General features: G+C 35.4%; 1 protein-coding gene across 5 annotated transcripts in view; it reads right to left on the reverse strand.

Annotated features, from left to right (window-relative positions):
- CFAP47 (cilia and flagella associated protein 47) overlaps positions 1-21,720 on the reverse strand; it is a 513,403-nt gene that overhangs the window by 205,430 nt on the left and 286,253 nt on the right. For all 5 annotated transcript variants that reach the window (XR_013374394.1, XR_013374395.1, XM_077887395.1 and 2 more), the window contains one exon: positions 21,100-21,274. Coding sequence is in view for 3 of the 5 variants with exons in the window: in XM_077887395.1 (XP_077743521.1) it covers positions 21,100-21,274 (175 nt within the window). In the remaining 2 variants the exon portion in view is untranslated. The remainder of the gene's footprint in view (positions 1-21,099; positions 21,275-21,720) is intronic.

Below are 21,720 nucleotides of genomic sequence, written 5' to 3' on the forward strand. Positions count from 1 at the left end.
AGCTTCCATTGATTTCCACAGCCCCCCTATAGATAAACAAAAGCACCTTAAAAGAATGCCAGGGCTCTATAGACTATAATTTGATTAACTGACATCTACTAGGTTTATTTCCACCTTAATATTTCATGATTAGATGAAAGTACATCAGAAATTTGGAAGAGACTGAGTAATGCAGCAAAATGGTTATAATCTTCTATAATTAATTATTTAGATATATTATTAGCAAGCATATCTTAATTCAGAAAATGAGGTACCAAGAGAATTACTATATTTATGATACAAATTCATTTGTATAAATGTATTTATATAATAAAAGTACTTATTTGTTCTAAATTAATGCATGAGTAATTATATTTTCAGAGAATATTTTGGCCTATTTGCTAATCCCACTTCCACTACTACAGGAAAGTTTCAGTGTAGATTTTTTTTTCCATTGTACAAATAAAAAGACCAAATCACATGCTAGCTGAAATTTTATTCATTTTAAGTTACTTTATTATGCTCTTATCAGCACAAGAGCATCTGCCTCACAAATACTTTGGTAAAGTAAGTGATAGATTCATTGTGTGCTAATGATTGCTCATTACTGAGCTTCCTCATTTAATATAAAAAACATTGGGATGCTTGGGTGGCTCAGCTGCCTTCGGCCTAGGGCGTGATCCCAGGAGTCCCAGGATCGGGTCCCACATGCGGGAAGCCTGCTTCTCCCTCCGCCTAAGTCTTTGCCTCTCTCTCTCTCCGTGTCTCCCATGAATAATAAAGTTAATAATAATAAATTTTAATAAATTAAAAAAATAATTTCAAAAACATGAAGTATGCCATAGACTTCATACAGACAAGAAAAGGATTCAGCAATTACAAATTGTAGGGTATGTTTGATTTGTTTTGCGAAATTTTTTTTTTATTAAAGATTTATTTTTTTATTTGAGAGAGAGAGAGATAGCATGAGCATGAGTGGAGGGGAGACAGGAGGACGCAGAGGGAGAGGGAGAAGCAGACTCCCTGCTGAGTAGAGAACCTGACAGCCATGGAGGAGGGGTCTTAATGGGGGTTCCTTGATGCCAGGACCTTCATATCATGACCTGAGCCAAAGGCAGACACTTAACCAACTGAGTCACCCAGGCGCCCCAAATGTTTTCTTTAGCACAAGAGTAGTTTAGTATCATCCACTCGGGAAAAACTGTTTTCTGAAATGACTTGCTGCTTAAATTGTTAAATTTATTATACTATTCAATAGAGTAACAGCAATTTAAAATGATAAGGACCCATATTATTTATTGACAAATTCAATTTTTGATATTGGTTAAAATGGATTTTATCACTTCAAAAGAGGCCAACTACTTTTGCTTTTCTCTTCCAGAAAGATCTCAAGGAATATAACATTTAAGAGTGAAAAGAGAACTAAAGAAAGAGATAGAAAAAGGAAAAAAAGGAAGAAAGGAGGATAAAAATAGAGAATAGAGGGAAGTAGGAATCAATGAAGGGAAAAGAAAGTTTGGGGAATGCTAAGAAAATGGCATGTGACCTTTTTTTCACCTAACCAATTCTAAATGACTGAGAATACTGGACTTTTCTCCTCATGAAGTTTCTATCTATAACCAAGAAAGACTGGTATGGAGTTCCCTGTCAGATTTTGCTGAAAGGCAATACTTGCACACCTCACAGGTGTCCTAAAGCATAGAAAGAAGTCCAGAGAAAGAGAGAGATCAAAGTGCAATAATAACTAAAAGGCAAAAATTGACAATTATTTGCAGCAAAGCCATGGTAGGCTTAATAGGTAGGGGAAAGCCTAATCTCATTAATTGTGCTGGTCAAGTCTAGTAGGGCTTGACTAACATCCATGTCAGCTTGATGTTTCAATTATTGAAAGAAACATAATAAAATCTCCTACTCTGTGGATTTGTTCATCTCTCCTTCCATATTTGTCAAATTTTGCTTTACACATTTTGAGATTATGTGGTTGGGGGAAATAAGTTTGGAATTGTTCTTTACATTGGATGATTCTTTTTGAATTAATATATTTATTTGCTTTAAAGTCTACTTAGTCTAATATATATATGCCAGTTAATTTTTGATTAGTATATACCTTTCTAGATATATACATTTCTAGACATCTTACCCAGTAATTTTGTCAACAGCATAAAGCTGCATTTCACTTTCTATTTTGAAAATATCAATTTTCAGTTTAGTCTGTTTATATTTATCATGATTAACAATATATTTGTGTTGAACATTTCATATGGTACCTTTTTGTACTATATCCTTCCCTCAATTCTTCTCTGTTCTTGCATTCTATTGGACTCATGAAAGTTTTCCTTATTTCCTTTTACGCCTCCACTAGTTCAGAAATTATATATTCTGGGGTGCCTGGGTGGCTCAGTCAGTTAAATGTCCAACTTTGCTGATCAGGTACTAATCTCAGAGTCTTGAGTTCAAGCCCAGTATTGGGATCTATGTTGGGCATGAAGCCTACTTTAAAAATGGGTGCCTGGGTGGTGCAGTCAGTTCAGTGTCTGACTTGGTTTCAGCTCAGGTTGAGACCTCATTGTCTCTCCGGAGCGTGGGATGGAGACCCTAGTCAGACTCTGTGTTCAGCGTGGAGTCTCCTTCAGAAAATGACTTTGTCTCCCTCTACATCTTCCATCCTCAAATAAATAAATAAATAAATCTTAAAAGAATTAATTATATATTCTATTTCTATATTTTTTGCTTGTCCCAAGTTTACAACATTTACACTTTATAAAAAATGTATTAAAATACTTCAAACCTCTTCCTCCCAAATACAAGAACCTTACACGTCCATGGCAATACCCATCCCCCTGATAAAGTTATCTAATAATTGAGTTCACTTTGCTTTTAGAGCATCTGAATTATTCATTATTATTTCCATAGTCAATGCTCATTGAGATTTACACACATTTATTGATGATTTTAATAACCACTGTTACTGGATCCTAATTCTTTTTTTCTGAATTCAATTTCCCTCATTCCTAAGTAGGTCCTCCATTTGTTCTTTTTTTTTTTTTTCCATTTGTTCTTTAAGCAAGTATCTGTGAGTTTTAAATTGTCTCAATCTCATTGTTGGATTGAAAATATTTTTATTTCATCCTTACTCTTGAGTGATAGTTTACTGGGATTTAGAATTCTAGGCTGACAATTTGCTTCCGCACTATAATTCCACTGTCTTCTGGCTTCTATTCTTACTGTTGGGGATTCTACCTTTGGTATAATTTTTGTTCCTTTGAAAATCATGTGTCTTGTTGCTTTTCAGAATTTCTCCTGTCTTTGCCCTTCTGTTGTTTGACTATAAGCCAACTAAGTGGGAATTTAGGTGTCACTCTTTTATCTTCTAGCACTAAAAGATATCATTTCTGCCTTTTCTCGTTTGCTCCTATAAAAAGGAAAGGGGTATCTTTTCTAGGTGGTCACTTGTACAGGGTCTCAGCCTCCTCTTATTCTACAGTGATATCTTAGATCTGCTTGTGGAGGTAGCTCAATGCATTCCTATGGGCCAATTTCCTGTGGCAAACAAGCATCCATTAGATGTAGGGAGGATATTTTCTTACATCCATTGGCAGTTTGCAAATAATCTAGGGAAGATTGACATTTTAGAAAATTGCATTATCTTCCTATTAGTGGATAAACTCTAATGTCACCAGTAACATGCACCACAAATCGCTTGGACTCTTCGCATCACGCTACCACCACCAGATCTACATGCTAGATTCTATACATCCTAGATAAATGATGTTCCTCCACATTTTTCCCTACCATTACAGTCATTTTAAGTCCAGGTGGGTTGGATTTTCAAGAGGGATGCAGAAAAAGAAATGTCAATAGAGGGCTTCCTTTGAAAGTATTTCACATAGATTCATTCACTCATTAGAAAAAAGTTTTAAAACACCTACTACGTGCCAGGAGGGATGCAACGAGGAGGCAGCTTCCTGGTTTTCTAGTAGGTGCAGATAATAAATTTCTGAGGAAAAGACAGATCTTGGGACTAGACTGTTTCCTTTTTATACCTAAATTTTCTTTTAATTAGGCATGAGCTGTGGAGGCTATTAAACGTGTTTTTCAATCAGGCCACATCAGCTCAGTAATTACTGGGAATTCCTCATAGGACTTATGTAAATGGGTGGCTGTTATCTTCCCTTTCCATTGCTACCGAATTTTTGAGTTTCTGTGTGTATTCATGGATCATTTAATGGAAAATTAGAAGAGAGCTTATTATGGAGTTGCAGCTTGCCAATATTTTAACTAGGAAGTTGTCTTTTCTTTCTACATAATTTTTTAAGACAAAATTTCCAAAAGAAAAGAACTGAAATAAAATTTCTAATTAACCCCTCCATGAGGAAGGAAGCAAGGGATTACTGACAGCAAATTAACTGCCTTTTGCATTTTCAATTCTGAATACCATAAACTTTCTCTAATTGTCATGTGTTAAAAATGAAATCTGTTTTAAACAGATTTGATTTTTAAGTTCTCGTAGATTCATTTACCAAGAGTGCAAATTAGTTTAAGCTGTTAGCAAGCCAATAAACAACACATTTTCTAGGACTTAAACTAGGGGAAAAAGCTTATGCAATTTTTGATTAAATGTCTTCCTAAATGTATTATTGCATAGCATATGTTCACTATTGAAGATCTAATAGAAAGATTAAGATGCTGTGTAAAGTTCACATTTGTTTTTGCTTGCAGGCTCTATGTCCATAGATATAAAACAATAAAAGGCAAAGTGGTCAAGAGTTGACATTGACCAAACTCAAGGTATCTTATAATAAAACTAAGAATAAATAATATATACACAGTCTTGGATATTACAATTATGTTGATTTGGTTATAGCAAATGCTTTGACTTACAGTATGTTTTCTTTGATAATATAGGACACAATCTTGTTTCATTAATGTGTGGATCAAAGGAGAGAGACCTGAGGCTGCTAGAACCCTGACGTGTTGGGACAAGACACAGATTAACAACTGAACAAAGCTGGAAGGTCTGCCTCTGGGAGGAGGACAAGTATGGGAGGCCAGCCAGCCGAGAAAGGCAGATTAGTCAAACATCTGTAGCTGGGATTTTCAAAAACAGAAGTGAAAGTATCATCAAGTATGTGGACCAGAGATAAGAAAAACTAGGTCCAATGGAAGTCAGAGACCAGTCGTACACTCAAGAAAGACCCAGGATCCCAAGTTCAGAGGCCAGATTCTTCTTTGAGGGAAGCTTGGGCTGTCCAGGACAAGAGTGGATGGCAGGAAGAGTCTATCAGCTCTTGGGGAGGGAGTGTAAAAACAACTAGCTTGGATTTTAAGAAATAGACTAGAAACTTATACCTGGATACTGAAATACAAGGGATAAAGGAAGATGCATCGCAAGGATAGGAGCAAACAAAGAAGGTACCAGGGCTGCTAGGTTAGTATTCCAGTAGTACTCATGAGACTTCAGGCATGACGAGAGACTCGTGGACAGCACAGATGGGTGCGTAGACCCCAGGTCCCAGATGACAGTTGGCTCAGGACCTGGGATGAAGTATGTGAGCAGCAATGGTAGGGGAAAGGGAAAGACATTGGATATTGCCTATGAAAGCTGCTGACAGTGTGAGGATTCTTTAAAATATCAACAGTGAGACAACATTGCTTCCTGAGATTCCCTGGGTCCTGCCACCTCCAGCAACCTCAGCTACTTGTCTCACCTCTATGCTCTTCTGCCTGAGGATGACCTGCAAATTCCTTCAGAACTAGTGGAGCCAACCACTTGGTTGCTGCTTGATGGACAGGTAGATCGGTCCCATGTTCAGAATTTCTGGCTCCTCTTCCCCGGTAGGGCATAGAACCTGGCATTCTGTGGGGGCCAGGGAAGGCTACTTCAAAGCCTATGACCATTAACTCCCATGGAGTAAAGTCTGGCAGGTTTTAGGTACAGGTACAGGAGACAGGAGGTAAATATGGGGACAAATTTCCTTTCCATCCTCTCTTGCAATGATTGCTTGGGAGCACTTTTCATGTAGTTTTTCAAAGTGACACCTGCTCAGCAATCTGTTGTATCTATTCATGGAGGTAAATCGTGGACATTGAGATAGCAGCTCAAGCATCATTCATTGTTTTGCATCCCATTCTTCCCTTCCTTGTTTCTCTTCTCACTCTCATTGCCCTGAGTTTGCATCTCCCAAGTAAAGCATCAGTATTTAATTCTTGCATCAGGCTTCACTGTCTAGGGGACTCAAACTAAGATAATCACTAACCTAAGAATAAAGAGCCATATGATTTTTTAATGCAGTATTGCATAATGGAAAAGGCAATAGACAAAGACTTAGACTTGGGTGCTTACTCAGGAGACTGGATGTGACCTCTTACATAACCTCCTAAAGGGATTTTAATTTTCTGGGCCTTATTTTCTCCATTTGTAAAATGGAGATGTAACATGGAGGCACTCCACTGCACAGCAATGGTCCCTAACTCTAATACGTGGATTAACTAAGACAGTGATTTGGAAGGAAACTTTTATTTGTTTTAAACATTCATTCAATTATTTTAGAGAGAAGAGAAAAGGGACAAGAGGGAGAGAGAATCTTTTTTTTTTTTAATATTTTATTTATTTATTCATGAGTGACAGACAGAGAGAGAGAGAGAGAGAGAGAGAGAGAGAGAGGCAGAGACACAGGCAGAGGGAGAAGCAAGCTCCACACAGGGACCCCGATGTGGGACTCGATCCCGGGTCTCTGGGACCACACCTTGGGCTGCAGGCAGGGCTAAACCGCTGCACCACTGGGGCTGCCTGAGGGAGAGAGAATCTTAAGCAGACTCCACACTGAGCATGGATCCTGAGGTGGGGCTCAATCTCACAACCCTAAGATCATAACCTGAGCTGAAACCAAGAGTCCAATGCTCAACTGACTATACCACTGAGGTGCCCCACTTCCAATATATATATATATATATATATTTTTTTTTTTTTTTTAAAGTAGGCTCCATACCCAGTGTGGAGCCCATCACAAGGCTTGAACTCAAGGCCCTGAGATCAAGTCCTTAGGTAAGATCAGGAGTTGGACACTTGACCTACTCAGCCTCCCAATGACTCTGGAAACTTTTAAAATACAGGTTCCTAGAGTACCTGCGTGGCTCAGTTGGTTAAGTGTCTGCCTTTGGTTTAGGTCATAATCCCAGGATCCTGGAATCGAGTCTCACATAGGGCTCTCTGCTCAGGGGTGAGTCTGCTTCTCCCTCTGCCCCTCTCCTCTGCTCATGCTCTCTCTTTCTCCCTCTTCTCTGCTCTCTCTCTCTCAAATAATAAAATCTATAAAATAAAATAAAATAATAGGATAAGATAAAATAAAATACAGGTTCCTAGACATCTTCCAACCTAGGAGTGATTCAATAGGTCTAGAGTTGGGCCTGGAAACTGTTTTTTGTAAAAGGTATCCAGGTGTCACTGATGGATAACCAGGGTTGGCAACTAACAGCAACGTGTAAAGAGCACAGGCTTTGGATACTGCAGTTCTCAAGTTATTTCCATTTGTGTCAGAAACTCAACTAAAACTAGTAGGAACCACAGAGGTAATTTGTTGACCTGCAAACTGGCAGGTACACCAGGAATGACCACCTTTACAATGACAGCATCCAGAAATACACCTAAAATCATAAGACTTCATCCTTTTTTCTCTACTGACCTCATTCTTGGAGGCTCCACCCACTTACTCTAGACTTCCATCCTACCAGCTTAGCTGACCTGCGGAGGCTGCAGAGGAGAATCCCTTTTCTAAAATTCCAGGCAAGTTCCCAAGTCTGACTGTCCCCGAATCAACTGTGGACAGCTGAAGCCCTGAAACAATTTCTGTAACCAGGTGAATAAACACTTGAATGACCAGAAAGCTATAGAAACAAGCACTTATCAGTTTGAATCATGTATCAGGGTTATTGTGCACCCAATTGCTGTCATTTTTACTGATCTATAAGCTTCCTGAGGATAAGAACTTAGTATTATTTCTTCATCATTTGAATCCCTTTAAAACAAATCCAAATGAATGAGTTAAACTCTTAAATCTTCATTAAATTTCATGAAGTTTCTAAAAAAAAAAAAAAAAATTTCATGAAGTTTCTAACAAAAATAGATTTTAAAAAGTAATGAAACATATGAAGAATGTAAGAGGTACAAATATTACAATTAAACAATGCATTTTTAGGACAAATAATTAAATAAAATACAACTAAATCATTTTTATTTGTTTAAAATCATTTTTATTTGTTTAAAATCATTTTTATACGTGAGAAAACATATACTATGTCCAGAAAATCAATCCACACAATCAATCCTCCACAAAATTCTTTATTTTTAAAATTTTTTTCTCCATAAAAATTCTTTCCTAACTTTTCTAGTAAGCATTTCTAGTTCTTTCTCTCCATATTAAGATTGGAATCACACAATTACAGACCAAATATTCTGATAACAATTTATATATTACTATATAGTTTCCATCTCAAAAATCACAATGTTAACTGCAAGTCTAAAATCTGTCTTAAGTCAGAGAAAGACAAATATTATATGATCTCACTTATATGTGGAATCTAAAAAACAAAAAAGAATGAATAATAAAAAAAATCTAGAAAAAGAACCACAAATACACAGAACAAAGCAATAGTTGCCAGAGGGGAGGGAGTGGGGGGATGGGCAAAATGGGTGGAGAGGAGTGGAAGATAGAGGCTTCCAGTTATGGGATGAATAAGTCATGGAGATGAAAGGTACAGCATAGGGAATATAGTCAATGATATTGTACTGGCATTGTATGGTGACAGACGTCAATACACTTGTGGTGAGCACATACATGTAGCATAAGATATAGACGTCTCCAATCACTATGTTATATACCTGAAAATAATGTATTATTGTACATTAGATATACTTCAGTCATTCAATCAATAAATATAAAATATCTTTTTCTGGAAAAAGAAAAAACAAGGTTGTTGGCTAGAAACAAAATTTTAAAAACCATGACCTTTCTAAAAGGGAGTTTATACAAAGGGGAGACACTCAAGGTTCCAATCAGGTTATAAACTGCCACAGGTCAGACAAAGGAAAGAACTGAAGAAGAGATACCCTGAAATAGAAAGATATAGTAGTGAACGTTCTCAGCAGCTCAGTCATTTGCCCACCCTAGAGGGGGCTTGGGCTGAGGCCAGAATGCCAGAACACATGACCCAATTTTCAGACTCAGCTGAGGAATCCCTGAGTAGTGATATGGTCTTAACAATAGTTTGATCAACAGGACTGATCCCTGTACCCAGTAGCATGATTAGGGAAGAGGCTCAAAAGTTTCAGTTACTGCCCATGAATACATTCTCTAAAGGTGATGCATATCAGTGACCCAGAATAGGATAAAAGGTGTTACAGGAAAGCAGGATAATCAATAAAATATAAATATCAATGGTCAGACCTTGAAATTTGTACATAAAGTGTTAATAGGTTCATCTTTTAAGTGCCCACTCACCTGCTGACCACTGAAACTACATCATTTCTTCTTTCACTCCATCACCAGAACCCCGTTTCCTAATGTTAGATTCCCCACTATGCATTTACACGAAATCAGAGAATTAGGTGCACCTGGGGCAGCCCTCCACATCCCAGAAGTGGTTAGGAGGCACCTCTCTGAGAAAAGACGATTATTTCCTTCCACAAGAATTGTGATCACACCTGCTGTCATGATACTTATTAAAACACAAAAGAAAAAAAAAACACAAAAGACAATGATCCAAATATTTTAAGCATAAAGGACAAGAAAATTCTCTAAGATTCTATCTTTAACGGTAAAATAAAGAAACTTAGTAAACATAGGAATGGTAAATAATTATAGACATAATACTGAAAAGAAGCTGACTTCAAATACTTCATTATGTTTTAATTACACCTATGTGTGATATTACAATGCAATGTGCCACTAGTTAGCATTCATTGCATTCAAATGAGTACTACCATTGCCCCTAAGCTTAAAAGAACAAAATTCTATTTCAGACATTATTTTTCCACTGGCTTTTTTTTTTTTTTTTAGTTTTTTCTGTTCACACACACACAAAATGATATATTAGAATAAAAACTGATCAAACAGGGAGATAAGACCATGTAATTATTTTCAATCAGATACTATGTGGATAGATACAACTGATTTAAGGTAGAAATGGCTGAAAATTATAATCAGAGCTAACAATTATACATACCTAATATGTCATTCTTTTTTTTTTAAGATTTTATTTATTTATTTATTCATGAGAGACACAGAGAGAGAGAGAGAGAGAGAGAGGCAGAGACACAGGTAGAGGGAGAAGCAGGCTCCATGCAGGAAGCCCAACATGGATTCAATCCCGGGTCCCCAGGATTAGGCCCTGGGCTGAAGGCGGCGTTAAACTGCTGAGCCACCTGGGCTGCCCCCTAATATGCCATTCTAGTCACTAACAACTTGTAGACCATTTGAAACTGAAAATCAGAGGCTGGGTCTTTTTTATTAAAACAGTGAAGTCAAAGTTTGGGTTAAGTTCTCATTCGGCTAGTCATATTTTTTGATGCCACAACCACTGTCAGCATATCCAACCAGCTAGTTATCCAAAGAAGTAATACCCTAGGTCACAAGATAGAATGAAAGAATGAGCCACAGAAGAGCGACAACCAATAATGAAAATGTCATACTCAGCGAATATGCCCCAAGGATGCAAACACTAGGAACAATTTTCCACATGAAATTCTAAAAGACAAGGATCTTCTCTATTGTGGTCACTGCTATGTCTTGGGGGTCTTAACATTGCTTATTTATACACAGTAAGCTCTCAATAAATATTTGTTGAATAAAGTATCCCATAATCTAGCATCTTTGTTCAAAAAGGCTGAAGATAATAAGTTCTAGAGTGAAATATGCCACTATCTACTTGATTCTAGTTAAATTGCTTACCCTCTCTGTGTTTCAATTTCCTCATTTTATAAAATGTGGAAGCTGGGCTAAATCAGCAGCTTTCAAATTATATTAATCAGAACCCCAGGTTTATGAGAATGTGTTTCATGGACCATTGCTGGGGATAAAATAACAGGTCAGAGGAGGATAAGCAGACAGTTCTGAAGCATCTTCTCTGGTTTTGAACAGAGAAGCTTCTCATTTACCTGATTTATATATTGGGAGTTTCATAATATTTAAATCTCCCTTCCAAAACAACTATTGTTATTGTTGATACACTCTCAAATAATCAATGGGTCAAGAAAAAAATCTGGGGAAATTAGAAAATACTTTATAATTAATGAAAATAAAGATAAAGCATACAGAAATGTATAAATTCAGCTCAAGCAGTAATTTATAGCTGTAAATGCCTATAAGGAATTTTATATCTATAAATTCATATAACAAAGAAGAAAAGAGATCTGAAATTAATAACCTAAATGTTCACTTTAAGACACTGGAAAAAGAAGAGCAGCCTAAACTGAAATAAAGTAGAATGAAAAAAAATAAAGATTGAAAGAGAAATTAATGAAATAGAGAAAACAGGGAGAAATCACTGAAACCTAAAGCTAGTTCTTTGAAAAGATCAACAGAATTGACAAACATTTAGCTAAATGAAACTAGAAAAAAAGAAAATATTCAAATTATTAGAATCAGAAATGAAAGTAGGGATGCCTGGGTGGCTCAGCGGTTGAACATCTGCCTTTGGCTCAGAGTGTGATCCTGGTCTGAGGCTTGAGTTCCATATCGGGCTCCCTGCAGGGAGTCTGCTTCTCTCTCTGCCTATGTCTCTGCCTCTCTCTCTCTCTCTCATGAATAAATAAATAAATCTTAAAAAAAGGAAGTAGAGGCATTACTTTTGCCTTACAGAAACAAAATGGAATTTAAGAGAATGGTATAAACAATTGTATGCCAAAAATTACACAATTTAAGTGAAACAAACCACTGAAACTGACTCAAAAAAAAAGAGACCATCTAAATAGATCTACATAACAAGTAAAGATATTGAATCAGTAACTAAAAATTTCCCAAAAAAGAGAAGCCCATGACCAGATGGCTACATTGGTGAATTATACCAAACACTTAAAAAAGAATCAACACTAATCCCTCTGAAATGCTTCTACAAAAATAAAAAAGGAAGGAATATTTCCTAACTCATTCTATAAGGCCAGCATTACCACACAGATATCATAAGAAGAACTGTAGACCAAAGTTTCTTATGATTATAAAAACAAAAATCAATGAAATTCTAGCAAATAGAATTCAGCAACATATAGAAGAATTATCAGCATTATTGTCTTAAGGTGCTTGGGATACTATAAAAAATGTCTTATAAACAACACATTCATTTATCACAATTCTGGAGACTGAAAGTCTAAGGATGGGGTGCCAGAAGAGTCAGGTGAGAATCCTCTTCTGGGTTTCAAATTTTTCTTTGTATCCTCACATAATAGACAGGGTGAACTAGCTCTCTGGGGCATCTTTCACAAGGATACTAATCCCACTCATGAGAGCTGTGTCCTCCTGATCTAATCACCTCCCAAAGACCATACCTTCTAATATACAATCACCTTGGCCATTAGGTTTTCAACATATGAATTCTGAAGGGATAAAAACATTCAAACCATAGCAATTACCAAATGGTATTTATCACAGGGATGCAAGTTTGGTTTAACATCCAAAAATTAATGAATATGCTATAACAAGAGAATAAAAAAACAAAATCTACATGTTCATCCCAATTATGCAGAAAAATAATTTGAAAAAATACAATACTCTTTCATGAGAAAGACACCCAACAAACTAGGAAGAGATGGGAACTTCCTCAACTCATACAGGGCACCTATAAAATACCTATAGCTACCATGCTATTTAATGATTAAAGACTGGATTATTTCTTCACAAATTAAGGAATAAGATAAGAATGTGCCCTTTTATCACTTCTAACATTCCACTGGAGGTATTAACCAGATCAATTAGGTAAAAAAAAGAAATATAAACAATCCATTTCAGAAGGGAAGATGTAAGACCATCTCTGTATGCATACAAAATTATATTGTATATGGAAAATCCTAAGGAATCCAGTAAAACATATTAGAATTTAGAAATCAATCCATTAAAGCTACATGATATAATTTTAATATACAACAATAAATTGCATTTCTATACATTTGCAATGAATAATCCAAAAATGAAACAAAGAAAACAATTTCATTTATAATATTATGAAAAAGAATAAAATATTTAGGAATATATTTAACAAAAGAAGCGCAAAACTTATACTCTTAAAACTACAAAACACTGCTGAAAGAAATGAAGGAATATCTAATAAAATGGAAAAATATTGTATGGTCATGAATCACAAGACTTAATATTTTTAAGATACTATCCTCTCCAAATTGATTTATAGATTCAATGCAACGTCTATTGGGTGGCCTGTTGGCTTGCTTGCAGAAACTGACAAGCTGATTCTAAAGTCCATATAGAATAGTGAGAATATCAGAATAGCCAAATAATCTGGTTAAAAAAGAGCAATATAGTTGGAATAACACTTTCTGATTTCATAACTTACTACAGAGCAATAGTAATCAGAAAAGTATGGTATTAGCCTAAGGAAAGACATATAGATCTATGGGATAAAATAGAGAACCCAGAAACAAACCACATATTTATGGTCAACTGGTTTTCAACAAAGGTGTCAAGATAATTTAATGCAGAAAGAACAGTATTTTCTTTTTTTAAAACCCATTTATTTATTTATTTATTTATTTTAGAGAGAGTGAGAGAGAGAGAGCACAAGCAAGTGTGGAGAAGGGCAGAGAGAGAGAGAATCTCCAAGCAGACTCCCCACTGAGTGCTGAGCTGGATGGGGGATGGGACACAAGACTGTATCTCACTACCCTGAGATCACAACCTGAGCCAAACTCTCACAACCTGAGCCAAAACCAAGAGTTGGATGCTCAACCGACCGAGCCACCCAGGTACCCCACAAGAACAGTATTTTCAACAAGTGGTTCCAAGACCACTGGGACAGCCACATTCAAAAGAATGAAGTTAGACCCTTACCTCAAACAATATAAAAATATTAGCTCAAAATGGGTCAAAGACCTAAATGTAAGGACTAAGGCCATAAAATTCTTAAAAGAAAATAAAATTAAATCTTCATGCCCTCAAATTTGGCAATGGATTCTGAAATATGATATCAAAAGCAAGAAATACAATCAGTAACAAAAATAGATCAGTTAGATTTCATTAAAATCAAGTACTGCGCTTCAAAGGACAGTCTCAAGAGAGTGAAAAGACAACCCATGGAATGTAAGAAAATATATGCAAATCGTATATCTGATAAGGTATCTAGAATATAGATTGGACGCTTGCAAATCAGTAAGAAAAAAGACAACTCAACCTAAACAATGAGTGAAAAATCTGAATAGACGTTTATGCAAATGATATATAAATAGCCAATAAAGATATGAAAAGAAGCTCAACATGCTGAGGCACCAGGTAAATACAAATCAAAGTACATAAGATACCATTTCTACCCACTAGGATCACTAAAATTAAAAAGTTAGATAATAAGTATTGCGGCGATACCCCTCGCGTACTACTGTTGAAATGTAAAATGGTATGGTGACTTTGGAAAACAGTCTGGCAGTTCCTCAAATGTTTGAACATAGTTGCCAGGTGACCCAACAGTTCTACTTACAGCTGTATATACACACCCAAGAAAAATGAAAACATATGTTCACCTAAAAACTTGTACAGAAATGTTTATAGCAGTATTATTCATGGTAAGCAAAAGGTAGGAGCAACCCAAATGTTCATCAAATGATGAATGGATAAACCAAATGTGTTAGCCAAACAATGTAATATTATTTGGCCATTAGAAGGCATGAAATATGGATACATGATACAACATGGATGAACTGTGAAAACACTATGCTAAGTGAAAGAAGCCAGTCATAAAATACTACATGTGACATGATTTCTTTTATGTGAAATCTCCAGAGTAGGCAAATCTATGTAGAGAGAAAAATTAATGATTGTTTAAGGCTTGGGGGAGGGGTGGATAATAGGAAGTTGATAGCTACAGGGTTCTGAGTTTCTTTTTGAGGTGATATAAATGCTTTAAAATCAACTGTGCTAATGGTTACACGTATCTATGCAATGTATTGAAAACTATTGAATTGTACACTTTAAATAAATTGAAGTGTATGGCATGTGAATACTTTATAAAGTTATTAAACATGAAATACATAAGTAGAAGAGTAAAGTTTTAAGCATGAGTACAGATAAATACCCTTTTATTTTTCTCTTGATGTAAATTAAAATTTATATCAGGTATTTATAAGACAGGTATTGTCTTTAATGATTATGATTACAAGTCTTGGAAGGTAGACTATAACAGAAACTATTACATTTATAATTAAATATAAATTTAAAGATCACAGATAGAGAATTACATTCTTTTCTTTTCCTGGTTTTTATTCTTTTTGATCTGATGAGATTTAAATGTAGTATATGGATTGCTGATTTCCTTCTGGAATTTAATAACATTCTTTTATACACTGTCATTGGACTTGATGGTTTACAATTGTGGCAATCCTATATGAAAAATTCATTTGAATTATATTTCTAAGTGAATTAAAGAAATTCCATTTCAAAAAGCTTTTGTAAATTTAAAGAGTTTTTACTAAAACAAAAACCAAAAACCAAACCTGTAACAAATTTATCACCACAAGTTTAACTATAGCTATTTTGAGAAAAATGAACTATAGCACACTTTTAAGATTAGGTGATTTGGTGATATGGACAATAAAGTATAGTGGATCGCTTTAACTCAGTTTAATCATTAAAACTAACATTTTAAATGGTACTCTGTTAAATGAAATTTACTTTTATTTTATTTGAAATGCATTTGTGATTATTTGATATAACTTAAGAGATGTAGGGTTTATTTGTCAAAACAGTTAATAAATTTTAAGTGGGAATTTAAATTCTTTTTTATTGCAATAATTTTGCAGTCTTATTTTCATACTGAAGGATAATTTAGCCATTACAATAATATATAGAATTCTTATAAAATGGATAGAACCATATATAGTGTTTGTTACTAATAATAAATTTTCAGTATAGTTTATAATCACATTACATATTAAATAGCTGCCATGGAAAAAATGAGTGAATATTTGTCACCTATTAGGCTGCTGATTATTAGTAAATGTTAGAAAATTAAGAAAATTGCAACCAAATGGGAGAAGATACAGAACAGTGTTCTTACAAAATGTATTTCTAATATGTCTGCCATAGAGCCCTTGAGAGAGAACAAGAAATTGGGTCAATGTGAAATACTAGAAACTGAAGAGACAACCTAGAAATGAGGGTTTTGAACTCTGTGTAAGTGATCAGCAAAACCAGCCTAGAGCACTTTGAGTGTTCTTGCACATATTTTTCATGGATGGCATAAAATACACAGGACCCTCTATACTGGGGAAGTAATAAGTGTTCCTGGACCCACTGGAGATTTCCTGTTTACCTGTATCCATTTAAGGTCCATAAAACTCTTCATGTTATAAATTTCAACATCCCCAGAACCACAAGTAGATGAGACTTGAGGTCAAGATCTACAACCAGGTAAAAGTCTAGGTTTTATGAGGCCTGAGACTTAAAATTTAGGGATGTTCTTGAAGAGAAAGAATATAAAATTGCAAATATAAAACTAGGTACAGGAACTAAGAAGTGGGGGTCAAAAAAGTGAAGAATCATAAAATTTATGTGTCTTTGGTAGTATAGTAAATCTGCCTCTGAAATCACTAAATGTTTCAGTAATATTTCACGGTCAGATTTAATAGTTCTTGTGCCTAGAGTTGAAGTACTTTAAAGGTGATGAGACTAGAATAGAATTAATAGGTATATCATATAGCGTTTAAATTCTTAACATATGTTATCCCATTAAATCTGCACTTCATTGAGAAGAAATAGATGTGATTACTTTTTCCATTTGTGAAGTACTGATGAAGACCTGAATCATTAACAGTGGGAATAGAGAAGAGAAAGAAATAAATTACAGAAAATTTAGAACTACAAGATGAATTGTAGGTAGGAGTTCAAAAGAGAGAAGCTTCAAGCAGTATGCCCAGATTTCTAATATAAGAGACAGGATGGATATATGTTCCACCATATGAAAAGACGAAGATTATATGATAAGAAACAAATCAATGGAGAATAATAATACATTCATTTTGAATCTGAGGGGTAAATCTCTCTATTTGTGTATCTATTTGCAGATATGTATCTAGGTAGGCATATCATATGCCTCTGAATAAGTTGAAAAGAGAAGAAAAAGGGTAGGAATAAATATAAATGTTAGTGATGTTAAGGGTAATTTTAACTATGGGAGCATACAAAATCCCCGATGGGATATATTAAAAGTAATAATAGCCCCACTAGGACAAGTATAACCTTGAAGATTCCCATATTGATGTAGTAAACAGAAGAACTCACAAAAAGACTAAGAAGAAATCTTGGCAAGGGGATGGAGAAGCAATGCAGGGAACAAGGATAAAGCCTTAATATCAAATGTCTAGAATTCTGACCAGACGCCTAATCATCCAGGTCAAATGCAACAGAGGTCCAAGAAGATGAAGACTGAGAATGATCCACTGGATTTAGTAAGTAGAAAGCAGCTAACCATTTTACTACAGCAGTAAAGCAGAACCCAGATGTGAGAGGTTGCAAACTAGTTATGCAAGAATAGAAACTACAAATGAAGATAGCGCTACTCAGAAGTATGTTTGTCTTGGGAAAGGTATGAATGTCTTTAGGTATTGAAGCTTGAGAAAGTTGGGGAGCCAAAAGTGAAGGAATTACTCTCAGAGACGGAGCCGTGATAAATGGCAGAACAGAACTCAAGAGCAGGCTATCTGGGATAAGATAAAGGTTGATAGAGTAGATTCCTATTATTTGGAGACTGAAGGGGAGGTGGTAAGGGGGTAAGGAAGAGTGTATGCTCATGTAGTCCCCTCTCCTCTATGACAGAGATGACACAGTCATTTGTCCAGTGGACGTTGGGAGATGGGGAAAAACTGGTGTAAAGAGGATGTTTGAAAAGACTCAAAACTGCTTGGAAAGATTGTTATGAGCCATGCAAGGGTCCATGGAGAAGCAAGTAGAAGGATCGATGCCTAGATGCGATCTGAGACAGAATATCTACTGGGAGAACTAAATGAGAAGAACTATAAAACCACCTGTCACAGCGTTTTGCATATTGTTGGTGCTCAACAAATATTAGACCCACTCTGGTCCACTAACAAAAAGGAGTCACAGGATCTTTGAGACCTATGAAGTGGAACAAGTAATACCTCTTCCATGGGAAAATGTTGTCATGTAGGTACATCTGATGCATCTGTAGAGATGGATGCACCTACTTGTGTGCATACACTCTTTCTCTACAGCTTCATCTCCTTCAGTTGAAAGCATGAGAATGTTAAAGGGTGGGATGGGAAAAATAATACCTTCCTAAATGATGGAGCTAAAAGAAATATGAATTTAAGTAGATTATTTTAAATAATTACAGTAGTAGCTATTGTTAACCAGAAATGTAGAATTTTCATTAGGAATTTCAGAAAGGTAAAGACTAATAGGCAACATTAATATGAATGGACAGAAGACAGCCACTTTTCAATACCTCAAAACTAGTTCCTTCTGATGACATTAGAACTTCAAGAGATTATGAAAATGATCCACTTCTACCCCTTTCCTGCAATTAGCAGGAACACTGGGATCTTGACTTCTCCAGATAAACACTTATCATTTCTTTCTTTCTTCATGCCACCCATTTAAAAAAAAGAAAAATTAGAGGTGTCCGGCTGGCTCAGTTGGTAGAGCATGTGACTTGTGATCTTGGGGTATGAGTTTGAGCCCCACACTAGGTGTAGGGGTCATTTAAAAAAATAAAATATTTTTTTTAATAAAACAAGATTTGTTTCTATATTAGTATATTCATTGCTAGGAATTTGCTGGTTCTCTTCAAAGTGGCTTACATCACAAAGATAAGCTTTTTTTCCCCTACAAAGATAAGCCTCTTAAATGCTTAACTCCACTATTCTTTGTCTCAAATTCTAATAGAATGTTATTTATTAAACTTAAAAAAATACGTTCTTTTCTTTTTCATTAATCAAGTCCACTGCTTAACAACAGAATGTACACTGCACTGTTTAGGCTATGTATTTTATTTGACCTGTTACTATCTTGAGTTAGAATATTCTGTTTTTGTAAACTTAATTTATTTAAATGTATGCTGAAGGAAGTGGAAACAGAAACTTGGGCTTCAGGCTTCCTCTATAAAGTCAACTGCATAGAAAATCAAGTTGGACAGGAACCGCAATATGCAAATCATATTTTAAAACTTTTGTGCATGATCTTTTAAAATTCACAGCTCTATTTTTCTTAATTCTCACAATAATCTTCTCACTAAAATGGATAGTTCACAATTGATATGAAAGAAAAATATTAACTTTTGAAAATTATCTGAATGAAAGGCCTTTCAATATAGATAACTTCATGCTTATTTATAATTAAACAGCATCTTAATATGCCAATTTTCATCATCTTGTCCAAAGGATTTGATGCTCAAGAGTATTGAGTGAATGGCTGAATAAGTGAATTGTTTGGACCCGGAATCCTAGCTGGGCTTATACACACACAATTTTATCCAGTTATCTCAAAGGGGTTAAAAAATTATCATTATAAAATCTTCATTTAAAAATTTAATAGTACATTGAAAAGCTGGAGGTAATAAAGATTAAAAAAAAAAAAAGACAACAATTTCACTTAAGAGCTGTCACCAGCCTGACAGCTGATGAGTTAAATATACCCTCACCGTGGTCAGGAGGATTTAAGCTTTTCTGTTTATTGTTTTGATTTTGAATGTTTAGACCGGGTGCCTACTCTCCAGCTTGTCTCAGGCTCCATCATCCTTCTTGCCTTAGACCAGACCTAATTCATAAATCCTTGTTACCTGCTTGGCCACTTAGCATTTGAATCTGGGATCTCAGATCTCCCAGGAAGGTAAAAATGGACAGATTACCCTGTATACTTGTTTTTTGTAACCACCTTTTCAGATTTAGAAACATTTTATAGTTAACACAAAGCCACAGGAAAAGAACAAAAGAAAATATAAACAAAACCTAAGTTAGCAACAATATAGAGTTATTGGAGTTATGATACATTGTGGGAACATCCCTAGTAAAGAAATTACAATCCTATTATCATCCACCAGCTTGGAAAGGAGTGCAATGAAAACAAATTAATTTTGGACACTTTTTTTTTTTTAAGATTTTATTTATTTATTCATGAGAAACACACAGAGAGAGGCAGAGACATAGGCAGAGGTAGGAGCAGGCTCCATGCAGGGAGCCTGATGTGGGACTCGATCCCAGGACTCTGGGATCATGCCCTGAGCCAAAAGCAGACGCTTAACTGCTGAACCACCCAGGTGTCCCAATTTTGGATACTTTAAATTATTTAGTCACATTGTTTAAATTTTATTGTTTATATTTGATAATGTAAATGTACTAATATTCTATGAAATCTGGGTTAGTCTTTCCTAATTACAATAACAGAATAAAGGGGAACCAGGAGACCAAGAGTAAATATTCAGTCATTAAAGGCCCTAGTTCAGATCAAAGATAAATTACTCATAAATAACACATTGTCTCCTTTGATATGCTCTTGCCACCAACATCCCTCCTACACTTTAAAGCTAGCCAGAGCCTCAACTCCAGCACAACTCCTGTAACCAATTTCACTGTCACAGCACGACCTTAATGTTTCTCAAAGAGCACTTACTGTCTTTATCAGACAACTACTTTTTAAGAAGGAGTAATAACAGGTCTGCAAATTTCAGTGCCAGCAGTTTAGCATTTAAACACAGTACATAATTTAGATTATTGTGCTACAGTATGTTGGTTATTTATAATACAAAGTAGTCAATAATTGATATTTATGTACACTGAACTATCTCTTTAATAACATTATAAATATAGCCTATTAGTAGAGATAAGCTCTTTAAATTTTAGTATATCATAGAGCCTGGGACAGAGCTAGATATTGCAGTCCACATGTTACTGATTACCTGTTTTATTTGCAGGTTTAATTCCTCGAGAGTGGGTCAATTTAGCTTGAGTTTCTGAAATCTGAGGAATGTAGATTTTCTTGGGGATATCAAAATGTTCTGGAAGGCTCAGTTCTGCTGTGTATAAAATGGATTTAGGCTTCTTGAGCTTTGAGGTATTAAAGAGCATACAAGTCTGCAAATAAACAGAGAGTAAAATTGGAATGTAATTCTGTTAGCCTTTACCTCCAAAACACACCAAGGAAAAAAAGAGCATTATATGCATTTAAAGTCCACATTTGGGGAAAAATTCACCAAGGGATGGAATCTGTTCAATCTTTAGACACGTTATTATTTTAATTGGTGGAAGATAACACTAACATGTTTTTAAGAACCAATGGAATCATCCTTTATTAACAGATGCTCAATGTCCCAAGCTCTAATCCTTTCAGTGTTGAGGAATTCATTGCTTCAGGGAAAAACCAATTCTACTGCTGAATAGCAGCATTGAGAAAGTGCTTCCCTCCTTCAGTTGGTCCCTGTGTTCCCTGATATCTAACCCTTGAGTTCGAGTTCTTAGCAGAAGCACAGTTAGTCCTCTCTCTTTTCCTAATAACAATTTTGTGAATATATGTGTGTATA

This window comes from Canis aureus, chromosome X, assembly GCF_053574225.1.
Source record: "Canis aureus isolate CA01 chromosome X, VMU_Caureus_v.1.0, whole genome shotgun sequence".
NCBI lineage: Eukaryota > Metazoa > Chordata > Mammalia > Carnivora > Canidae > Canis > Canis aureus.